The sequence below is a fragment of the Passer domesticus genome, chromosome 21 (assembly GCF_036417665.1).
Source record: "Passer domesticus isolate bPasDom1 chromosome 21, bPasDom1.hap1, whole genome shotgun sequence".
NCBI lineage: Eukaryota > Metazoa > Chordata > Aves > Passeriformes > Passeridae > Passer > Passer domesticus.
The window spans coordinates 5506846-5529874 of NC_087494.1; the positions used below are offsets into that span (position 1 = coordinate 5506846).

Sequence of the window (23029 nt, forward strand, 5' to 3'; positions counted from 1 at the left end):
TCCCTCTGTCCCTCAGTCCCGGTGTTCCGCTGTCCCTCTGCCCCGCTGTCCCTCTGTCCCGCTGTCCCTCTGCCCCGCTGTCCCTCTGTCCGGCTGTCCCTCAGTCCCGGTGTCCCGCTGTCCCTCTGCCCCGCTGTCCCTCTGCCCCGCTGTCCCTCTGTCCGGCTGTCCCTCAGTCCCGGTGTCCCGCTGTCCCTCTGCCCCGCTGTCCCTCTGTCCCTCTGTCCCGGTGTCCCTCTGTCCCGCTGTCCCTCAGTCCCGGTGTCCCTCTGTCCCGCTGTCCCTCTGTCCCGCTGCGGGGCCGGCGCTGGGCCGAGCCCTCCCGTGGCTGGGGGCGGAGCAAGAGGGGAAGGGCGGGGCCCGAGTGCCGGGGCGGGGCTGAGGAAGGGCGGGGCTTGGCCGCAGGGCCGCTATTGGCCGCCGGCTGTTGCCAGCGGGGTCGCGTTGCGACGCTGGCGGGTTACGCGCAGTCCATTGGACGCTCGCGAGCTGCGTCAGCGCGGTGCGGGCGGGGATTGGCGGGCGGGCGCGGGGGGGCGGGGCCCGCCGGCCGCCGCAGCCGGCGCTGGGGCGGCGCGCGCCGCGCTGAGGGGCCGCGGGCGCCGGGAGCGCAGGTACCGGACGGGGGCGGCCCCGCGGCCCGTGCCGCGCCCACCGGCCCGGCAGCGCTCCGGCGCGGGGCTGCGGCGGCGGGAGCGGCGGGCCCGGGAGCCCTGACAGCCCTCCCGGTGGCCCCGCCGGGGGCTGTCCCCGGTGTGCGGCGCCGCTCGTGCTTGGGAGCCGGAGCCGCGCCGCAGGTCTCGGGGCCTCTCCCCCGGAGCGGCTGCCGCCGGCCCCGCTGCCCGCACGGGCCCCGTGCGAGACGCTGCCGCCGGTACGGACTGCGCTGTGTTCGCTGTGCGGGGCCCCCGCGCCTGAGCCGCGGCCCTTCCCGGCCGGGCCGGGCTGGGCCGGGCCGGGCTGGGCTGGGCTGGGCCGGGCCGGGCTGGGCCGGGCTGGACTGGGCCGGGAAGGGCTGGGCTGGCTCGGCGCTGTCCCCCGGGAACGCCGGGGCTGTCGCGTACAAACATCACCAGGGACAGAGGTGCCGGAGGTTTAAGAAGCGGTGTTTGTTCATTAGATTCTTCTTCCCTGAGTATAAGCAGTTATTAGGAAAAGTTTCCTTTACCACTGGGCTGCCGTACCTGTTTTTTCACAGATTTGGGAGCCCGTTCTGGTGCCCGTTTTGCCTTCCGAGCACACGGACACGCTGTCTCGTGTGCAGAGATTTCCCAAGAGAATGAGCTCGGTGTCACAGCACAGCTGAAGAGGTTGCTGCAGTCCTGTGCTGGAGCAGCAGCTGCTTTCCTCCGTGATGCAAGCTTAGGGTTTGTGATGGACTTTTCATAAACTAGCAGTCTTTTAACTTTCTGTCTCATTTAAACTCAGGTTTCTTGAGCTAACTGTGACAGGCCAGAACTGCTGGTTTGTGGGATTTATCCAAGGCACAAGCCTGTGGCTCATGTACAGGAAGGTGATTGTGACATGAGAGGTGTTTTTGTTGCAGTCTCAAACACTTGCTCTTGTTGTGTGTTCTGGATCTGGTGGGGGGCCTAAGATTGCAAACCAAAACACCATGCAGTGGTCTTGGAGGCTTCTGGAGTGTGCAGTTGCTTGCATGTAGTGCCCTCAGAAATGGTGCCACCAAGGTGTGGGGTGATGCATCTGCTCTGCATGGTGCTGCTGGACCAAGGAGAGTTTAGGCTGTTGACCTGTTGGAGGGAGCTGTGCAGAGCTCGAATTTTGCAGGCAGGCAGGTGAGGTGTTGCATGTTGGGGATGAGCTGGATGTGTCAGGGTTATCCAAAGCAGCCCTGGCTTTTTTATTCTGCTTGTTTGTATTCAGTGTTCTGTCTCTGCCCTGATGTGTGTGATGGGATCTGTCAGTGGGGATGTGATTCTCATGACGCCCTGTGCCCTTTATTTGCTCATCCCTAAGGGACTGTTTCTGTCCCTCTCTTAACCCTCTCTATTACCAGCCCTTCATTTTCCTTGGCGCTCTTAATCTCTTGCTCGAATCTCCTTCCAACAAGCATTTATCTCTGTGTCTTTCCCTTCTGATGCAGTTTCTAGCACTTTCTTGACCTTTTTCCAGGTTCTTGTTGAGAATGCCTGTGATGTCACTGTGGTCAGCCAGCTGCATTGGCTGTGGCTGGTCCTGCTCATGGGGACATAAAACCCTGCTTGGCTGCCACTCACACGTGCACAGTAAAATCCTTTGAACAGCTGGGCGTTAGTCTTGGCTTTCCAAAGCTAAAGTGTCTGAACACTTTTCTGCATCTCCAAAGGATTGTGCAGGGGAGTGTTTGGATGCTGGAAGTGCCCTGGTTTTTCAGGTGTGTTTGAAGCTGTGATGGTGTGTCACCCATCAGAAACAGAGGCTCAAAGGGAAGGGAACTGGGACTCTAAAATCCCTTTGTCACATGCACCGTGACAGTGAATTTAATAATTCCAGCTGAGGATGGAAGGTCTAATTCCCTCCAGGCACACACTGGGCAGCATTGCAGGCAGCCTGCATCAGTAGGGAAGTCTAAACTTTTCCAAGAGCAGAGCAGGTCTTGGCACAGGGAATGGCCAGGTGTAGTTCATGGACATTCTGTACCAGGTCTATAGCTGGGGGTGTCTGTGTGTGGTTAGCTGATCAGCACTACTTTCTAAGTGGAAACAGAAAATGGCATTGGAATTAATGTTCCTTGTTTTGGATGTGTTTGCTGTTTTTTGCTGTGGATTGCACAGAGGCTGCAGGGTGAGGTCACGCTGTGCTGGACGCCAAGGGGCCCGTGCAGATGAGCAGAACTACAATGTACTGACTGTGAGCAGCTTCCAAAGAGTTCTTTCCTTTGTGGATGCTGGGAGAGGGCCTTTCCTCTTCTAGCTGGTGGATGCTGGCCTGCATCAAGCAAGTGTAGCACACCATGTTTCCCTGGGAGGAAGTAAGCGCTGTTTTCTTGAAACAGCATGACCAAAGTCAAGTCAAAATGCATCCATGGCAAGCCGAGCCTGGGTATGGACTCTGAGACTCTGTGAGTCTGAGGGACTGTTGCAAGTCCTCAGGACAGGACTTTGTAGTAGTTCTGCAGGTAGAGGCACAAAGCAAAATGGGCATTTGGGGACTTGTTTTACTATTGTTTAAAATATTTTGGTTTTTCACACTAAGAACACAGAAGCTTTTCTTAGAAAATGAAGGGAGAAATCCAGCATTGTGAACTATAAACTACAGGATGAGTTTATTTTTTTCTCCACTTGACTTTGACTCTGCTTTGAATATTTGGAGATTTCAGAGTTTCCAAACTAGTTTTTTTTTTCCCTTCCAGACTGAAGTTTGAGCTGGTGTGTCTCTTCTCTCTCCCAGTCTAATTTACTCTGGCTAACTTATGCTTCTGCCTGCTCTTAGCTCCAGCCTTTCCCACAATAGAGAAGTGGTCTCGGTTACTGACTCCTGTCCTCTTGGAAGCACTCTGGGCACTTCTCAGTGAGTGACACCTGGGCACACAAGCCATGAGGTAAACTGAGCCCTGGGACGCTTTTCAGGGAAGGAAATGAGCGCAGCACCAAGCCAGGGTTGGCATGTGGGTGTGCATGAAGTCTGTACCTTGGCTTTCTCGGGTGCTCAAATGACGCATTAATCTGTGCTGAGGCTTATCAAGTGTGGCTTATCAAATTCAAGGCTTATCAGCACAGTTCATGTCATGCATGTAAACAGCAGGATCTCCACCTCGCCAGTCCTGGTCTTGTTCTCTCTCCAGCTCCAACTGTAGCAGCTGTTCCCTGGAACCTGTGTCTTTGTGCCATCTTTGTTGTAAGTAGACCAGCTCAGCTGTAGCTCATTGCAGCAGCAGTGCAACTCAGCTGGGAGATGGGGTTCCCCACTGCAGCTGGGAGAGCTTTTGGTGGCTCATCTTGCTGGGTGAAAGCAGGGAAGTCACTACTGAGTGTCTCAGGGTTTGTGTACCTTTCCTGGGGGTGGAATGTGCCTCTCCTGCTGTGCAGTTACAGCCTGTGAGAGCCCTAAACACTAAGGTAAAATGCAGAATGACAAAATCCTGAAAGCACAGACTGCTGGCGTGTCCTGAGGCAGGGACTGAACCCTGTGCATCCTCCAGTGAAGGGAGCAGCCCAACAGGAGCTGTACTGACCTGCAGCCCTTCCTACCCATCTGCCTTGCAAATACCTTTCCTGCCCCAGGCCTCTGTAGAACAAATAGTGTTACAGTTTGGAATCTGTCATTTGCCCCCATTTCAAATAAATAGGCATCTGTAAGTTTTATTCCAGATTTTATGTACCAATTCTAACTGAACTTTTCAATTCCTGATAGAACCTGAGATAACTGTGTGTGGTTAACCTCAAGGACAGAAATGCTTTAAGTGTTGTTGCAATTTTAATCAGTTGTCACAAAATTAGCGATCAAAGCTGAAGGAAACATTCTCCAGTTCCTAAAAAGAAGAAACAGGACAAGGAGCAGCACTTGCTCAGGAAATAAAAGTGCAAACAAATCAAACTTACCTTCTAAAGCACTTTTCTGTGAAAAGGAGAATGCACCAAACTCGTGTAGTCTTGGCTTGAACAGGGATTTCTTTGTTTGAAGCTTTGAGAGCTTTTTTTCTGTTTCAGCTGAAAGCTTTTTGGGGTTAGATTTGAGACTGGTGAGAGAAGAAAGGTAAACTTCAATTCTGGACTGTTTTCAATTTATTTCCTCACAGTTTTTCTTGTACTTCCCTGCAGACAAATCAGACAAGGCCTGTGTCCAGAAGAACTAGAAATGCAGCCTAAGCAAAACATTGCAAACTGAACTGAGGGAGTTTTGCAGCAGAGATACCAATTACGAAGTTTCACGTGAGGATTGAGGAGGGAATCTGAGGCAGTAAGGAATGGGCAGAAGGGAGGCACTGGTGCCCTTGGCTGGGATCAGTGGCTGCTCCTCTCTGGCTGCCTGTGGGGATGCTCTCAGTGTGCGTCTGCTCCGGAGCTCTCCAGAGCGGGCTGGTGAGTCACAGGCTGCCTGTGGTGGTGCCTTTGCTGGAAAGCTCTTTGAAAGCTGAACGTTCTGAAGAGATTTGTGATATGGCTAGGTTGAAAAATATAAATAGTGAAGTTAATTCCAGATCAGGTGTCTCCTGGTTTCGTGCAGTGGTTGCGCACCGGCCGCGCTGCTCTGAGCAGTCGGGGCAAGCAGGGCTGCAGAGGGCTTTGCTGGTGGCTTGTTCCATCAGTTCATCTCCAAGCAGAGTGCTCTTATTTGTACAGCAGTGTAAATGCTGCTTTATAAACCAAGAAGGAAGACACTTGGGGAGAATGTGAGTTCTTTCTGACCTGGGTTTCCCAATCCTGAAATATTGTGTTGCATCCTCCTGAGTCGGTGCCCTTCGAGGGACTGACCAGGTCTGTGGTGTGTGGGTGCTGCAGTGATCTGGTGCTATACTTTAGTGTGCTTACTGCTACACTAAAATTCTGTTTCCTGAGGTATTATGCACAGCTGGAAAATCCATTTGTTCTGAACAAACTGCAACTGCCTGGCAAGTGACTGTGCAGGACTGGGGCACACTTGAGCTTTGACCTTGCTGCAGAGGCTGCCTCTGTTTAAAGAGGAGCTCGCTGAAGCAGTAGAGCTGGGAAGCAGAAGTGTCTGCTGCTGGTGTTTTGTAAAGCTCATGGGTGCAGAGAGATGTGAGAGGCCACATGGCTCTGGTCCCTTCAGCAGGGCAGGGCTGTGCTTGTGTCTGGTGAGCTGGCTGTTGTCCCCAGTGATGGACAGTACTCTGCAAGAATTATTTTGTAGCCATGATAATACATTTTTTTCCATCCTGGTTTGTGGTTTCAGTTTCAAGTCTTTCTAATGCATCTTTCTTTCCCTGGAAAGAGTGATAAAACGCAGAGGGAGGTGGGTGCAGAGACTCTGTACTTGCATTATGTAGTGAGTTTTCCTGCTGTTCATCTTTAAAAGCTGATGTCTTTTGAATCCTCAGAGGAGTCACAGGTGTTCCTCATGCCCCAGATGGTTTTTAGTTGTTCCCTTATGAAACTTGTTAGTAAAATGACTGAATTTTGATTGGAGATACCCTCTGCAAAGAATTTTCTTCTAATGTTGCAATTTGTTTTTCCAGATGTTGGTAATTAAAGTGCAGTAAACTTTCCTTTCATACGGCCTTGTGGCAGATAGCAAATCTCAAAAGAGCTGAGATAACTTTGTTCATTTTGGCATTCCAGCTATAACATACAGGCTAATTGTTCCCAAGCACAGCAAGAAAAAAATCGTCCTTTAGGCTTCTTCTTTTTATACTGATTTTTGTTTCCTCAACATCTAAGCTTGAAGCTTTTGCTTCTTTTTGAATACTGAGTAACTTTATTAGGCAATGAAGAAAACTTGTTTGAAAAACAGTGGGTGAGTGACATGACAGGTGCCCTGGAATGAAGGGAGCTCTGCTGTTTTGCAGTTCTGCTGTGTCCACATGAGACCCGTGCCTTTGGCCTTGTTTAAAAGTTGGGGTTCTACCTGCTGGGAGCCCCAGCAAGACCCACAGGAGCTGTGCCTCAGGAGCTTCATTTTTGCCAGGCAATAGTTTTCCATTGCTTCAAGACATGGAGATGAAATGAAAGTACTGCAGATGCTGATCCAATATAATGAAGTTTTGAAGAAGAGGGATGTGTGTGGATGTTGGCTTTGGAAGACAGCAATTATTGATCACCAAGGCTTGCTGCAGTATATTGCTACCAGTGGGAATAGAACTCAGATGCTGGCAATGTGTCTCCTTGGAAAAAATGGAAGTGAAAGACTATCTGTTCATCTGTGTCTGCAAACCCATTTGCCATAATCTAAATAATCAAGACTTCGGAGAGCTTCTAGAATATGTCTAAATAGTGTCTGGGTGTAGAGAAGTTATGATTTTGTCCCCAGCAGCAGCCAGTGAGTGAAGCCCTAAGTTACCACTAACTGCTGCTGAGCTGTGTGTTTGAAATAGTGGAGAGGCAGCCCAGCCAAGTCCAGCTGTGGTCATGTACAAATGTGACAAACACAGGAGTCCAGGAAGGCTGTGTCCTCTAAGCTTCTGACCTCCTCCTGGTTGTTACAAGGTTAAACTTGGAGCATTTGGTTTTAAACTCTGCCCCAGGGATGAGGCAGGTGAGCCTCTGGAGTCAGCCCAAAGCTTTTGCTGTTAGAGATGTAGGAGGAGTTTCCTGGTGTGAAGTTTTATCAGAACGTTCTCAAGCTCCCAGAACATTCTGCTTTGGTTATTTTTTTCCCTTGCTTTTTGGGATTTGTTTTGAGCCCAGGGTCAGGGCTGTCCCCTGGCTTTGACTCACAGCATTGCTCCACTGGCATCCTCTGAAGAGCAAGTTATGGCTGAAGTTTTAGCATCTCCTTTAATTGAAACTGCTGACGAAATGTTGCAGGCAGGGCAGAAATAGAGAAGCTCCTGGGGAGTGAAATGCTTTCCCTTGTGTTATTTACCAAATTTTAAAATGTTTCAGAAGCTGTTGCATGGCATCAGATCTTTTATTGAATGTTGAGGCATATGCCATAAAATGCTGTGTCACTTTTCTCTCTGGACAGGGCTCCTTGCACCCTGACTTCAGGGCTGTTGTATTCAGGTGACTTGTGAGCACAGGACAAAAGAGATTTCTTCCCAGGCCCTGAGCGATTGGAAGAATTGCTGATGGGTCAACTGGAGGCAGCTCCTGAGCTGGCTTTTTGGGTACTTTTAAGGTGTTACATGGCATAGACATGCAGGGTAACTTTGGGGAGTCAGTTATGTATAAAATTGTGTATTTAAACAAACAAAACTGAAAACAAAGGCCAGTGTGGGACTGGTTCTTGCGGAAGGTGGGGGTTTGTTTTTTGGGGGTTTTTTTGTTTGTTTGTTTTTGTTTTTGTTTTTTGTTGTTGTTTGTTTGCTTTTGTTTGTTTTGTTTTTCTTTAGATTAATCCATTTATACAACCTTCTAACAGTATCAGGGAGCACTTCAGGCTACTCATCCCATCTGTGTGTATCTCTGATGGCAGTGTCTTAGGTGTGTGATCACTTGGTGTGAGGGTGTAGAGGCCAGATGTGGAGAAGGGGATACTCTGCCACTAACCCAGAGCAGAGGCTGCAGGTACACTGGTGATGCTGGTGCTTCAGTAGGCAGAACTGGTGCTGGAGGAAAGTGCTGCACACCTGGGGTTGAACCTGGGCTGTGGGAAGATGTGCATTAGCTGTATGAGATGGGGTGTGTGAGAGCAGGTGCTTAGATGTGTGCAGCAAGCAATTCTTTGTGTGGTCTCCCTCGAGATGGAGAGAGATGTTCAGATGGTTGTAGGGCCCAGGATTTGGGAAATCCAGTTTAGTGGTGGAAAGGAAAGCACTGATGTTAGGAAATGCCCTTTAGCAACTGAAAACCTTCAGTTCACTGGTGACATTTGCAGGATCATATGATTAGAAAACTCAGTGTCTGTGTGCCCAAAGTGCCTAAAAGGGCTTTGGAAAGCAGGCTGGGAGGCTTTGCACCCGGGCTTGAACGTCAGCTCACGTGAGCAGGGGTCAGAGCTCTGATTTGCCCTCAGTGAATGGGTTACCTGCTAAAAATAAAAAAAGTGCTTGTATACAGATTGGTGGGTTATGTTGGCTACACGACTTGGTTATCTCTGGGATACCATGGGTGAGGGGCCAGGTCTCGGTTCCAGTAATCAGGGAAATGGTTTGCTCAGTGAGAGGGACGGAGCTGGCCGCTGGCAGCCTCACGTGTTGGGTGTTCTTTGGTGCAGATGTCCCAGGGAAGCCAGTCTGTTCAGGAGCTGGTGGGTACATGCTGCACCCAAAGCAGGTGGAGCTGGCTCTGGTTCCAGTTTGCTCTGGATCCTAGCAAAGCCACAGGATTGCTCCAAGGCTTTAGGCTGGTTGGGATATTCATTAGAGGACAGGCCACGAGCAGCATGGCAGAGCCACAACCTGTGCCTGACAGTCGCCATTACTGCCATCATTTGGCTGAAGCCTTTCCTGTTGTCATTCTCATCTTGACTGTGCTTTTCTCTTTGTGGCTTTGATCCAGATGTTCATCTGGCATGCTGTGGTTTTCCTGTCTAGGAGAAATAACTGTTTCGTCCATCTTCAAAGTCCAAATACGGAGAGTAGAGCTGGAGGACCTTTTAGCTCCTTGACTCCTGCTTACTTCTGCTGGGCACATCTCCTGCATGGAGAGCACTGGTCCAACCTGATCTCTGCAGTCTTTTGAGGGGGTTTTGCCCACTTCGTTGCTCTTTGGATGATATAGACTGGATTACACATCTCATTGCAGTGCATGAGGACTGACAAGGGAGAGTATCTTGCAAGGGTGTTTCACTTAAGCTGTGGAGCAGGATCCTGCACCAGCAGCCTGGTCTCTGCCTTGGAGCAGTGACAGAGCACAAGCTGCTCTTCAAGGAACTGGCACAGCTTGCTGCACGTGTTAGGGTTTTGGAATTCTAGTGCAGAATTCACTCTTCTGTGACAGCTTTCCACAGACAGGGTTTGTTTTTTTTTCAGTTTGAGTAATTATCTACAAATTCAGCCCTTTATGTTCTGGATTTGCTCAGAAGCTGAGGATGCAAAATGTTGCTGAGAAGAGCCTTCCCATTTATTTGCTAATGTTTAACTATGGCAGCAGAGGGGACATTTATAATAAACCTAGTGTCTCTGAGACTTTAAAAAAAATGTGTACAAGAAATGTATCCCCAAGGAATGGGCTCAGAAAATACAGGTGCTTAGAAAAAAAAACTGTGTGGTTCAAACCAGCTGTTTGGGTCTTGTTCCTCACACTGGGATTTTGATGTTTGTGCTGTAAACAGAGCTGGGGAAGGGGCTGGAGCACAAATCTGATGATGAGTGGCTGAGGGAGCTGGCTGTTCAGAAAAGGAAGTTCAGGGGCAACCTTCTTGCTCACTAAAACTCCCTGAAAGGAGAGTTCAGCCAGGTGGGGTCAGTCATTTCTCCCAGGAAATGAGTGACAGGAAGAGAGGAAACAACCTCAAATCATACTGGGGAGGTTTAGGCTGAAAAAATTCCTTCATGTAACAGGTGGTCAGGCACTGGCACAGGCTGCCCAGGGCAGTGGTGGAGTCACCATCTGTGCAGGGATTTAAGAACTGTGGATGTGACCCTTGGGGATGTGGGTTTGTGGTGGGCTTGGCGGTGCTGGGAGAGCAGTTGGACTAGATGATTTCTAGTTCAGGCTGTTTCCAACCTGAATGATTCTGTGAACACTGGGTTTGGGTTGGATGAGCTGTTGACAATTGTGAGAGAAGGCTGTGTGTTGATGAGCTGATCCGTCAGGGATCAGGAAAGGGACTGACTTGGCTGTACACCATGGTTCATGTTCCACTGGGTATGGGACTGGGACCCAAGTGCACTGCAGATGTTGTTTTTGGATTTCAATTACTTCTTTACTAACCATGAAAACCTTGCTGCTTTTCCTTCGTATTTGCTGAATGGCATGAGTCAGATATTAAAGCAGTGACTTCAGGCTCCACCCTGGGCTGGACCTGACAAGGAAACACCAAATAACTCCTAACAGAAACCTGTGCATTTCCTGAAGAACAGCAGGGTGGCCTTTCCCTTTCAGCCCCAGCAGGGCCCTGGGGCAAGGCCATGGGGCTGCCTGTGTCTGTCAGATGTGGAGCACAAAGAGCCTCAGTATAAATACTCCCAGGACACAGTCAGTGAGGGCAGTTTTATTCCAGTATGCAGAATGGACTTTTTCCTCTGAACTTTAAAATAAACAACATTTTGGCCAAACAAATGGAACTGACCTTTTTATTAAAAGCATATATCTTCTCATGCTTGTTTCAGTAAGAGGTTGTTAATTTTCAAGGACTCCTTCACTTGCAGAATAGCTGACTTAAGTAATTCCAATAGCGTTTATCATCTTACTTTTTGCTCCTTGCAGTTGGAGAGTTTGTAGCCTTATTTTTGAGGAGGAGAAATAAGAAAAGTAGCTCTAACTCTGTGTGTTCTTTGCACAGGTGGAGAAAGAGGCTGAGTCTATCAAGTTAATTTTTAAGTCGATGAAAAGATTCACATTCATGTTGAAGAGGATTGACCTGCCCACAAGCTCAAGCTTATTCCTGCTCAGATGCGAAGGAAGGGTAACAGATAGTTATCAAGAGCAGCTCTGAAAAAGAGATTAGAAAGTCTTCTATTAGAAATTAGAAACTATTCTGTAAAGTGAGGGAATGCTTTCAAAGTTGGCATCTGGTTCTGAGGCACCAGTGAAAGGCTCTCTCCCTCTTGAACGCATGTACATGAAGGAAGCTCTCCTGACAGATGAAGCCCTTGGTTGTGCGAGTTGCTTAATTTCCAAGACATGAAAAGCACTTGTGCTTACCCAAATCAGTGTTTTCAGGGCTTCAAGGATCATGTTCTTATACTGGCTTTTTTGATTTTTTTCCTCTGTAGTGTGGCCAAGCCTCCAACCAGGAACAAGCCCTTATTTTCTTTAGTTATTTTTGTTAGATTTTGGCTTAGTTGAACCTGACAGAACTGCAGTTTCATGAGAACGTTTGACTCCTGTTGTGCTCAGAGATCTCAAAACAAAAACCTTTCCTTGGATGGGATGGTGAATTGCCTGCTTCTGCCTCCAGGAGGCAAAGATTGCCAATTCCCCCCACTCACCCAGAATTTAACAAACCTAATTTGCTTTCATATATCTTATTTGGGGTTGTGGTTGTTCTATTTCCTTTTATTCCTCCCCTTTTTTCCTTTTTATTGCTTTCATTTGAACTTCTTTTGTGGATTTATTTCATCTTGAAATCCAGCCACCAGGATGAGGCAGCATTCCAGCTCTGATCCCAGCAGTGCTGGCGCACAGGGATTACTGTGCGTGCCTTACATAAGGCAGTCCTGTTTACAGACACAGGGATTTTGGTTTTACCAGCAGTACAATGTTGTTGGATTGTGTTCAGTGTGACTCACTGTAACCTCAGCTCTTTATTTCTGCACAGCTGCCTCTCAGGGACCAGGTTAAAGGCAATTGGCAAAAACAGGGTTTTTCTAAATCTGCAGAGCATACCCAATTTTGGGGATGTGATATCCCCTACCAGGGAGGAGCATGGCTGTTTCTGGCAGCTTGGGTGAGCTGCTGCTGCTGCCTTACCTCAAAGGCAGGGAGTTCTCCTCATCAGAGCCAGCTCCTGGTTTGCCTTGTTGTATGTCTTCTCTCCATTTCTTGCATTTGCTGTTTGTTCTGTGTCTTCTCTTTGCTGGGTGAATGTTGAAAACGTGCTGGTGTGCTTTGCTGTTTGCAAATGGCTCTTGTAAAAGTCATGATTGGTCTGAACAGTTGAAAGGGAAAGGAGTCAGGCTGGCCTACTGCCCTTCCCAAGGAGGATTTTTTGTGCTTTTGGGTTGTTGATATCCACACATTCACTGTTGGGATGTACCACAGCAGATACCGAAATGGAAGCATGTGTATTTCTTTAATGAAATAAAGAGCAAAAACATCTAAGATGGGATGGGAGAGCCTTTTGGGCTTGGACAGTCTTTCAAGTGCTCAGAAAGCTTCTGAAGGCAGCTGAGAGGGGCCTCCTGAACCCATCCACATAAACTGGTTTAGGTGCCCTGTTCAGGTGAAACTTTGCTGTATTTATAGAGAGTATGAATGTAAGTTTTCAGAATGGCTCTAGCCAAAACAGCACAGGCCCATGGGGCTTCTGGTTGCCTTCCCCATCTCTGTATCAGCACATTCAATTTGAAAGGCTTCATCAGGTTAAAGGATGGTTACCAGGAATTCTCTCTGGGAAAGGCAGATTTGCAATTCTGATGGTAAGTTATGTAAGTAGAACACTTGGAGCCTTAATTTTATGGTAAGGCAGCCTCACAAAGCCTATTAAAGGGGACAGAAGACTCACAAAACGCGTGTGTGGGGCCCTGGGGTGCTCCTAGCGCGAGTGGGGCTGGAGGATCCTGAGGGGTTGGGGGTTCCAGGGTTCTGCGTTCTGACTGTGGTGCTGTTCCTGCAGGTCTCCCGGGTGCCGGGCCCGGGACAGAGGGGCCCAGAGCTGCCATGACGACAGGGGACTGCTGCCACCTCCCTGGCTCCCTGTGCGACTGTCCGGGAAGCGCTGCCCTCTCCAAGTCAGTGGAGGAGTCGGACCTCGGGCGCCCGCAGTACATCACCCAGGTCACGGCCAAGGACGGGCGCCTCCTCTCCACGGTGATCAAGGCGCTGGGCGCCCAGAGGTGAGGCTGCTGCAGGGACAGGGCTCCGAGCTGCAGCTGGGCTCTTCTGGCTTGGGTACAGGGAGACAACAAAACCTTGTTTGGTGAAGGAGTTTGCCGGGGTGCCAATGCCGAGCGTGACTCCCCCGGTGCCCTGTGCTGGGCTCCTGCAGTCCGGGCGCTGGTGGCCCGGAGCTGGCGAGTTCAGGGAGCCCCAGAGCTCGGGGCACAGGCACAGCCTCTGGGGTGAAGGTGGGGCCATGCTTGCCACGCGGTGTGCTGTTCATGGGGACCTCTGACAGGCTGGAATGGAGCACAGCCCTTGTTCCAGGAAGGTCCATGGAGTAAAGGCGTGGTGTTGATCTTCAGCTGCAGGGAGGGGAGGGTGTGTTGCAGGAACTACAGTATCCAGCTGTTGCTAGATGGGACTCGTGGCAACTTCACTAGCTCAGACTCCTGATGTGTCTTCTTGTCATTTGAGCAGCTTCCAGAGTAGAAGACATTTGGCAGCATTGTTCAGTCCATCTACTGAGAGCTGTCACATTTCGTGTTCAGAAATCCTGCCTGAACAGCTATAACTTATTTCAATGAGTTTGGTCAAATATTTATGTGATATGAAAGCAGTGATTGCAGACATGTGGGAGGGATGCAGGGAAGCTGGATGAGAATAGAGACAAACATAATTGCTGCATCCAGCAAACCTGGAGCAGGTCAATAAAAGTGTGAAAAAAACTGGGCTTGCTCTCTGGCAGTAGATAGTTAGGGTGAGAAGTTGTTTAATCCTTTAGAACTTGTGGGGGTGTAATAATTGTGTGGGAAAACTGCCTGGAAACAGATTAAAAAACCCTAATGTTTTCAGGGTCCAGTGTTTAGGGTCAACCCCATAATGATTCCTTATGTTTCTGCATGGGCACCAATTTGTTTGTTTTGGTGGTGGGTTTCAGTGTCTTCCTTGTCAGAAGCACTTAGCACAGCAAAGCCAAGAGCAGCATGACTGCACTGGAATGTTGAATTACTGATATGGTGTCTTCAGCCTGCTGGAAAATGGAGTGTGCATCATGTGGGAGTGTAAGCGGGCCCCCATCCGGCAGGGCAAAGGAAGGAAGGAAAATGAAGTCTGATAAGAATTCTTTTCACACACTGTCAGCAAATGTTTTCATTTTGGGTTGTTTGTTGATACCCAAGGTTATAGTAATGTTCTGGAAATATGAAACTTCTCAAACAGGAAGAGAATGGGTGAAATATCTTGCAGATGCTTTTCTTAGGAAATGACAGATGCATGAGAGCACTGGAGGCTGTAGGGGATTGTCTGTCTGTGTCACTAGGGCTCGGTGTGCACACTGTTCTGGTGCAGAATTTTATGACAATAAATGTTACACAATCATCAAATAATTCAAATTGGAAGGGAATTCCATAGGATGTCTGGTCCAGCTTCCTTTTAGAGCAAGCCTACTCAGAGTCTTGTCTGATGCAGTTTCCAGGATCTTTGAGGATGAAGTTTCCACCACCTTCCCAGACTCCTGTTGCACCTTTTGCAGGGATTGTCTTGGCTGAAGAAGTCTCCTCAATAAAAGGCATGTAAAAAGGAGGAGAGAATATGGGTCAGGGTTCACCAGTGATGTTTGGCAGAGAGAAGGAGATGGTGTACATTTGGTGTAATTTGCTTTGCAGCCCTAAATATGAATAAAAGTCCAATTGGGATGAAACCAGCTAAATACTGAATTGAAAGTGGTAGAGATCTCCTGTGGCACACAAAGAGAGGAATCTTGCTTCTCCTTTAGAGAGCTGACATGTACTTCCTTGCTGGCTCTTTTTCTTCCCTCATGTCCCACCAACCTTTTTCCCCAGTGTGCTCCTTTTCCTTGAACTGTTGCTTCCATGCCTCACTCTTGCTTTCTATGCAGACTAATGGAGGTGGTGCTGCTGGTTTTGAAGATTGCTTTGGCTGTTGTGTTGCAATCCCACAAACTTCTGCAGTCAGGTGGGGTTTTTTGGAAGTCAGAATAGCAGTGGAGTGTGAACTGTGATATGGGTTCAGTGTGGTTTTTTTTGTTCTGTCAGCAGTATCTAGAAAAAGGTGGTATCTGATACTGCTTACCTGGATTTCAATAGGACCTACAATAGGGTCTTTGAAACAAAGATGTTCCTTTTTCACCCTCTCTTGTATCCCCAGATCTGGGCAGCTGTGGATGTAAGAGGAAAACTGTGTGAAAGAACTGGCAGTTTGGCAGTATGGTTTCCATACTCCACTGAAGGCAGTCCTGCCTGGGCCTCTGCTGTCCAGCATTTTGTTCCTAAATGATCTCAGTGATAAGAGATTAACTGAACTGCTGAGAACAGCAAACTTTGCTATCTAGAGCCATCTGGGGCTTCCCAGGGAGCCCAGAACATCCTCATCATGGGGCTGGCATATGTGGCACAGGGCTGCTAGGACACCTGTGCCTTGGGATGCCAGCTGGGATGCCCCATCTCTGTAAGTGTTCCAGGCCAGGCTGGCTGGGGCTTTGAGCAAGTTGGTCTAGTAAAAGGTGTAGCACTAATTGTTCAGTCAGTGGTGCCAGCTGAAGGTGTGAGGAATATTTTGGGAACAGATGGATGGTTTGAGTGTGATGAGCAGCTCAGGCCTCCTGCAGGGAAGGTTGCAAGTGTCTCTGAAAATGTTTGTTAGTTGCTTTGGTAGATGTCTCTGGCTCTGTGAGGTTCTGTGTGATTCTGTAGTTGGAACTCGTGGCCAAGGAGGTGTTGTTGAAGCACCAAAGCATTTCTGCAGCCACCAAGAGGCTGAATGCTGCAGAGCAGTTGTTGCTCTGGGGAGGGTGTGCCCACAGGATGCTGGTGAGTTACTGTGCAGTGATGGGCAGAGGGTTCATATGCTGGAGACCTTGCTCTGGGTGCATGCTTGCTGTGAAATATGTTGTATTCTTGGGGAGGTGAGCTTCCAGGCTCAGTTCAGTTGTCTCTTGAGATATTGCTGTTCCTTGTGCAGTTCCTGCTCAGCCCAGGCTGCAGAGCTGAGGTGGGCTGAGAGTGGGTAGGTGATCTGGTAAATGTGACCTGATTGCCAACCTCTTGAGTAGCTGCAGGTGGCTAGGGTGTGCTGTGACTACTGTGGGTCATTTGGCTTTGCTTTGTCTGGATTTGCATGAGTGCTTCAGGCTTGGTGTTGGGTCTGGCATCAGCCCCTGCCCACTGTGGGCAGAGCTGAAGACTGCAGGACATGTGCTGCAGTCACTTCTGGAGCCAGCTGAGCTGGCCAGGCTGATGTGCCATCTTCTTTTGTTGTTATGGGTCTTCCAGATTTTAAATTATCTAAAATGTCCTGAGCATCTCCATCGTCCCCTGAGGCTGATTTCTTTCTGCAGCAGGCTCCTGGCATGCTGTGCCACACACTGCCTGCTGTTCATGTGCCTTTCTGGGGCTTGGTGGGACCAGACCCTGTGGCAGTGTTGTTCTGCCTGCTCTGACTGTGATTTCATTCTGTTTGTCTCTCGTTCTGCCTCTTTAGTGATGGTCCCATCTGTCGAATCTGTCATGAAGGTGGAAATGGGGAGGGACTGCTTTCCCCATGTGACTGCACAGGAACACTGGGCACCGTGCACAAGAGCTGCCTGGAAAAATGGTTATCCTCCTCCAACACAAGTTACTGTGAGCTCTGCCACACAGAATTTGTTGTAGAAAGAAGACCAAGACCCTTGACAGAGGTACCATTTTCTTCCTGCTTCATTTTTATTTCCATATCATTTGAGAGAAAATGACTGGTTGCCCTACTGTTCTTGTAGTTCTTGGTGTCTCCTCCTTGCAGTACCTTTGTACTCACAACGAAGAGTCTATTTGGAGAGATCAAGTCCCTTGTCAGACTAAGTGATGGAGGTGCAAACACACAGTAGTGGTGTTTGGGGCAGCTCCTACCTGTGACTGTCCACATGCCACCTGCCAGTGGCAAGCATTATGCTTTTTTGGCTGTGCTTTAATGCCTGAGCATCAAAATGTAGGTGTCACAACATGACTGACTGAAACATGAAGTTCTCATAAATATTCTTTTTTTTTGCTCCTGGTTTTAATCTTATCTCAGGTTAGATTAGTGCAGCTCTCTTGCATGTGCCTTCCTTGTCATGTTCTGTTCTGAAAAGTGAGATGTGGTGACTGCTGATACTATTTGTAAAAGACGTGTCTTCCTATGACTAATATTGATGTGTGCTCCTTTAGGCTTTGCTCATTCCTGCTGCTCTGTGCTCCTCCCAGTTGAAGGAGAAAACAGGACAGGGCTGCCCTGGTCCTTGTGTTCCTCTGTACTGACCACAGGGGATCAGTCCATCAGCCTCCCAGAGCTGCAACATACAATGCAGGCTCTGGCTGGTGGGTTGGGTTTTTTTGTTTTGGGAACAAAGGCAGCATGGACCAGGCCATTGTCTGACCTCAGGGTTCAAGTGGACATCCCCAAAAGAGGAATAAGTAAACTGGTGAGGTACAATACAAAAGGCTTAAGGATTTGTTTTAGAAGATGGTTTAATACGTCTGCAGTTGGGTGAGCTCTCCTGTGTCAGTGTGCTGCTGGCTTGGCTTGGGGGTTCCTTTAACACTTTCTTTAACAAATTTGGGAGTCCCACATTCCTGCAGCTATCAGCAGTGGGAGCTCTGGGAGCTGATTCTTAGCAAGAGGCTCCTGTTACCTGCCAGCTGTCGGGGATTTGTCGCTGCCTGCCACCAGAGTGGGTGTGGAGGCAGGGTTATTTTCAATTTGTGGTGACTGCTCTTGTCCATTCTCTCCTGCCCTTAGCCCCTTCAGTTAGGTCAAAACTGAGTCACAACTGGAATTCCAAGTTGCTTTCCACATTTCCGTTTCCCATCAATTTCAGAGGTTGCTTCTTTTCCCACTTCCCTCTGGAAACAATATTTGTCCCCTCCTCCTTTCCAGAATCCCCAGCTCTGTTTCTCATACTCCTATCTCCTCCTAGTGAACCTTGGAGTGGAAAAGAGTCCACCAACTGGGGAAGCATTCAAGCTTCAGTTTGCAAAGTAGATACTAAGTTTTAATGACTGTTTAACTTAAAACTGATTGTCATGGACATGACATCCCAGACAGGAGGAGGCTTTAGCCTACACTGGTAACCCAAACCATGTATCTAGCACAGTAATTTGTATGAGCATTACCTCAGAGGTTAATGCTGTTGGGGTCTTGCTGGTTCTCTCCTAGCTGCTCAGGCCTATAAATTGGTGCTTTGGCTGGTATCTCTCAGACGGTTGTTTGAGAGGTTGCAAAACACTGCTTTAAAACATTTAGGAAGGACTGTACCTTGGCTTTGAGAGCACAGTGCAGGCAAGCCCAGGGGCAGTGATCTTGCTAGGGCTTATGCAGCCCAATTGTGAGTGCAGGTCTCAGATGTTTTAGCTTAAGAGCTGGTAAAATATTCCTAGCCAGAAACAAACACATGGGAGTGTGTTCAGCCATCTTTCACGATGCTGTGGCACCTCATAACAAGCATAGGCTTGGAAAACTGCACACTTAAATAAAAGCTCAAAGGCCAGTGTGTATTGGAGGACTTTTTCCTGTAACACCAATTCTGTGCCTCCATCTGGCAAGAGGAGCTTGCTGGGAGAGTGGGACAGAAAAGCCTTGTCTGTACTTCAGTGTGGTTGAATGAACGTTCCAGGACAATCAATTTTAATTCCTGTTGAAATTTGTTGTTCAGCCCCTCTGGACTACAGCCTATAAGGGTATGGTGATCAACAAACAAACTGTGAGTGCTGAGAGGTGATGGGTGGGCAGCATTTAATGAACTCAAATGCAGGAGAACTGCCACTGTGTTTCCAGAGAGGAATGGACTTCTTGAGCCATTACTGCCAGCTGGCAAAGGCTTTGGGATTCCAGTGGTTTGTTACTTCTGGTATTTTTGGACTGCCTATGAGCACAGTGAAGGGGATCATCTCTCTGTTGTGTCTGCTGAGGAGCAGCTTGCCTAAGGTGCCTTGTGAGCCTGGAGGCTGGTAAGCTCCTGATGAAAAGTCCACCAGGTAGCTGGTGAGAGCAATCCCCGCTGCAGAGCAGAGCCTAACATGGTACAGCCCCAGAGCAGTTCCCTTGCCAGCAGCTCAGGGGCAGAAAGGTTTTCCCTGGCTTGGAAAGCAGCATATAGCCTGGTTTAACGCAGCCCAGGGTAGCAGGCTGCACTTGCCCCTCTTCCAGGGTGATGGAGTGTGGTGGGTGGGTTACCCACCCACACAGCAGTGTGCTGTGGCTGCAGCACTCAGGTGTGCTGGGGCCCTGCACAGCCCTGTTAGCTCACCAGCACATGTGCTCTGTGCCTGGCACACCATGGCTGGATAGCTCCTGCCAGAGCAAAACGGCTCACCTGGCTGGAAGGACCACCTGGTTTTATTGTATTACTTCCACCATGCTATAAACCCTCTGATCCTTGCCTGGAGCTTGGGGAAAGTGACCTGGAGTTCAGTTTCTCAATTTCATTGGGAGCTATTGTAGCCACTCTGAGCTCCTGCACCACTACAGTCTGCTGGCCAGAGGCAATGACAGTGAGTGTGCTTCATCTCGTGAGGTTTGCTGGGGCTTAGAGGTCAACTGACCAAGTGTGACTACTTTGGGAAGTTTCAGCTGGTAGCAGAGGCTCTGTCCTTAGTGCCAAGCCCTTTGGAAGGAGCTGATAAACCCTTGGCCAGCTGGCTGGCACTTCCCACTACTACTCTGCCTGCAGTCTGGTGCAATCTCATCCCTGTACCAAACCAGGCTGCAGCTCTTCACCAAGTACTTTTGGGAAGTGTTGTTCATCTGTTTCTGAGAAGAGGGCTGGGGAAAGAGGCTGCTTAGTCATTTAAACATGTCATAGTTCCCCCAGCCACCTTATCTGGGAAGTTCTCTGCCTCTTGGTTGTTTGTGAGGAGGGGTGGGGAGTGTTTTGAAACTTTGGAGGAAGTGATGTTTGTGGTGAGTATGCTGTTGAGGAGCATGATAAAAATCCACTGCTCACCAAGTAAAGCTGTGAAATCAAAATAGAAATTAAGAGCAGAGAATAAATGGATGGAGACTAGGACTAGGAATGATGCAGGAGCATGCTGCATGGCAGAAGGGTCTGCCCCATATTTGAAAGGCTGTCCAGGCATTCTAGCTCTCTTTTGCTGTCACCTGGCCACAAGGGAATTTGGTAACGTGGTACCTGCTGCTCCTGAGCCTCTGAGGAGAAAGCAGCTCTTGCTCTTGGTTCTGCCACGTCCTGCCTTTCCAGCCTGGGGAAACTTAGAGCTGGTCATAGTGGCTGCAGCAGTCACTGGTCAGCACAACTCATCTCTGGGAAGGGACCATCAGCTTCATTAAGAACTGGCTTTGTCATGTGGTTTTGAGATCCTTCAGAATGAGAGGGCCTGAGGCTGATTTTGGGCTGCAGGAAACATTTTGGTACTGGGGGGAAGCTCCATGGCCAAGTTTAAATGCTTCTATGTAAACTTCCTGATTTCTTAGAAGTCAGGAAATGCCATGACCAAAATTGCCTTAGTTTTTACTTCAGGCCTCTTGTCTATCTGTGTTACAGTGTGGTCTTCGTGGTCACAGGCTGTGTCTTCCAGAAGGAGTGCATGGATGGGAGATGCTCACTAGCTAACTGTGTTAATCCTGCTATGTCCCTTCTCACCAAGACCAAGCTATTCATTTTCTCACAAGCTTCTCTGGGGTACTTATTGCTGTGACATCCAAGCACTTCACAAACAGTAATTGAATTTTGCAGCCTCTTTTACAGAGGACAGGTGTCAACTTTGTCCGGTATGGATTAAAGATAATTTGTTAATAGAATTATATTTTTGTTTTCTTTAAGCAGCCATTGATTTATGTTGTGGTCTGTTCAATGTAAAAACAGTAACAGTGTTGACTGCCAGTGTGCCTGATCTCTGAACCCAGGGTGGGTAACTCATTTGAGCCCAGAGCCAGCCCTGGCAACCACAGGCTGGCCATGGATGTGGGGGAAATGTCTTCTGCAGTTCAGCCTAACTGAGCTATTTTTTAACTAAGTTTGCTGAAAGCTAAAAAAAAAAAAAAAAATTAAAAAAAAAATTAAAGGCTTTTGAAAAATGTCAGGCTGTGAGATAACTGGACTGAGTGGGGGCATGTTTTTGGGGGCATGTTTTGAACATGCAGGTGGAGATAGAGAATTGACCTGCAGCCCTGAGTGCAGAGTTTTGTAGCCAGAGGAGCAGGATGCTGCTGCCTGTGCTGTCAGAGGACAGAAGGGCTTCTGCTGGGCTCTGAAGTGGTCTTCAGCACAAGACAGTTGTGGACCAGGGTTCTTGGGTGAGGAGCATGTCCCCAGCAGAGAACAAAATGGCCAAGCCTCAGAGAGGGATGGTTTTCCTATGTGATTGTTAATTTAATGGACCTCCATATGTTTACAGGAAAGTGATGTGACTCCAGGACACTCTAGCCAGCATGGCTGGTATAGTCAAAACAGGCAAAATACTTTCTGTGTTCCCTGGAAGATTTCATCATTTGATATTTAGGTGAAGTGTTTTAAAGTGTAAGTTGCAGCAGACACAGTTTTCCTGGAGGAAGCACTTTCCTCTTTGTTCTAATAATATCATGCACAGGAAATGCCCAGTTACTGCCCAGGATTCTTCTTCAGGGACTATCTGTACCTTTGCTGTCCAGAGCAAGGTAGAAGGAGGAGCACAGGCCTTTGGACCTGAAGGATTGCTGCAGCCTAGACAGCTCTTTCTCCCAGTCCACGGGCGATCATACGATTCTCTAGGCATGATTGAGTTGATTTGTCCTAGTCTTTCATGCCTTAAATGTGCCTCAGCCAGACCTTGTTCTTTAAAGTCCTGTATAATGTATGGAAAGAAGGGAATACCTCTTGTCATCAATTAATTCCTGCCTCCTTAGAAGGCTAAGTTAGGATGTGTCAACTTGTCTGGAGGAATCTGCCTCTTCCTGGCTGTAGGAGAACCTGGCAACTTGTGTGTGAGTCAAAATATTGCCTCCCCTGCCTCTGTCCTTAATGTTTTCCCTTCCACATAAACTCTTCTCTTTGGTCTGGGGCAAAATCCATCACAAACCTGTTTTCTTTTACAAAGTGGTCTTCCTGCTGGAGATACTTTGTCCTTTGGGATTTCAGGCAGAGCTGTGTGGATGGAGGCGTTTGGGTGTGTATTGGATGTGCTGTGTATTTCCAGAAAGCATTACCAAGAGTGACAGTGTGGCTGTGTTTCTACAGCCACAAGCCCTTCTGCACAGCTCATGGCCTTCTCCCTGGCTGCAGCCCAGTGCTCATAGAGGGACCTGGCTATGGGTTGGTCTGTATTGCTGTACCTGAGCCCATTCCTGCCCATTTTTACTTCCCCAGGTTGCCAGCAAAAGTACTTCCTTTCCATGTCTGCCTTGTTTTGTGTGTTTTGCTGTGGCACCCACCCTCTCATTTCTCTCTTCAGTTCATTAACTGCTTGTAAGGTGTTAAAGCTTCAAGCTATTGTTAATGTTGTCCCCTCTGAGTGTTTCTCGTTGGGCTGCAGAGAAGCAGCACCTCAGCAGCCCAAAGACTCCTGTTTGGGCTGTTTGCCCCTGCTGTGAGCCAGCTGTGGTTTCTGAGGCCAGCCCTGGCATGGGCAGGGGTCGGGTCAGGTCTGTGCTGCCAGCCCAGGTCTCTGCAGAAATGCCCCGGGCTCGCAGCTCAGAGCAGCAGCTGTTCAGTCCCAGCAGAGATCACTCCATACTCCACAGAACGGGGGTGTTTTTCTTCACACATCATGGAAATACCAGGGAGAGGAGCCAGGAGTTTCAGTCTCTGCTCTGAGAGGACACAAACTGCTGTTTGAGAACAAAGACTCTGGCTT

At 48.8% G+C, this 23029-nt stretch overlaps 1 protein-coding gene across 5 annotated transcripts in view; it reads left to right on the forward strand.

Annotated features, from left to right (window-relative positions):
- Positions 1–535: 535 nt before the first annotated feature.
- Positions 536–23029, forward strand: part of MARCHF2 (membrane associated ring-CH-type finger 2) — a 34094-nt gene continuing 11600 nt past the window's right edge. Inside the window, exons 1-3 of one of the 5 annotated variants that reach the window (XM_064396519.1) lie at positions 536–614; positions 13006–13225; positions 16710–16905. In XM_064396519.1, the coding sequence (XP_064252589.1) occupies positions 13050–13225; positions 16710–16905 (372 nt within the window). In that variant the 5' untranslated portion in view covers positions 536–614; positions 13006–13049. Of the gene's footprint in view, positions 615–741; positions 875–1431; positions 3542–3814; positions 3838–7881; positions 11134–13005; positions 13226–16709; positions 16906–23029 lie in introns of those variants that run through there. The other 4 variants (XM_064396518.1, XM_064396520.1, XR_010349940.1 and 1 more) reach the window with 4 other exon arrangements.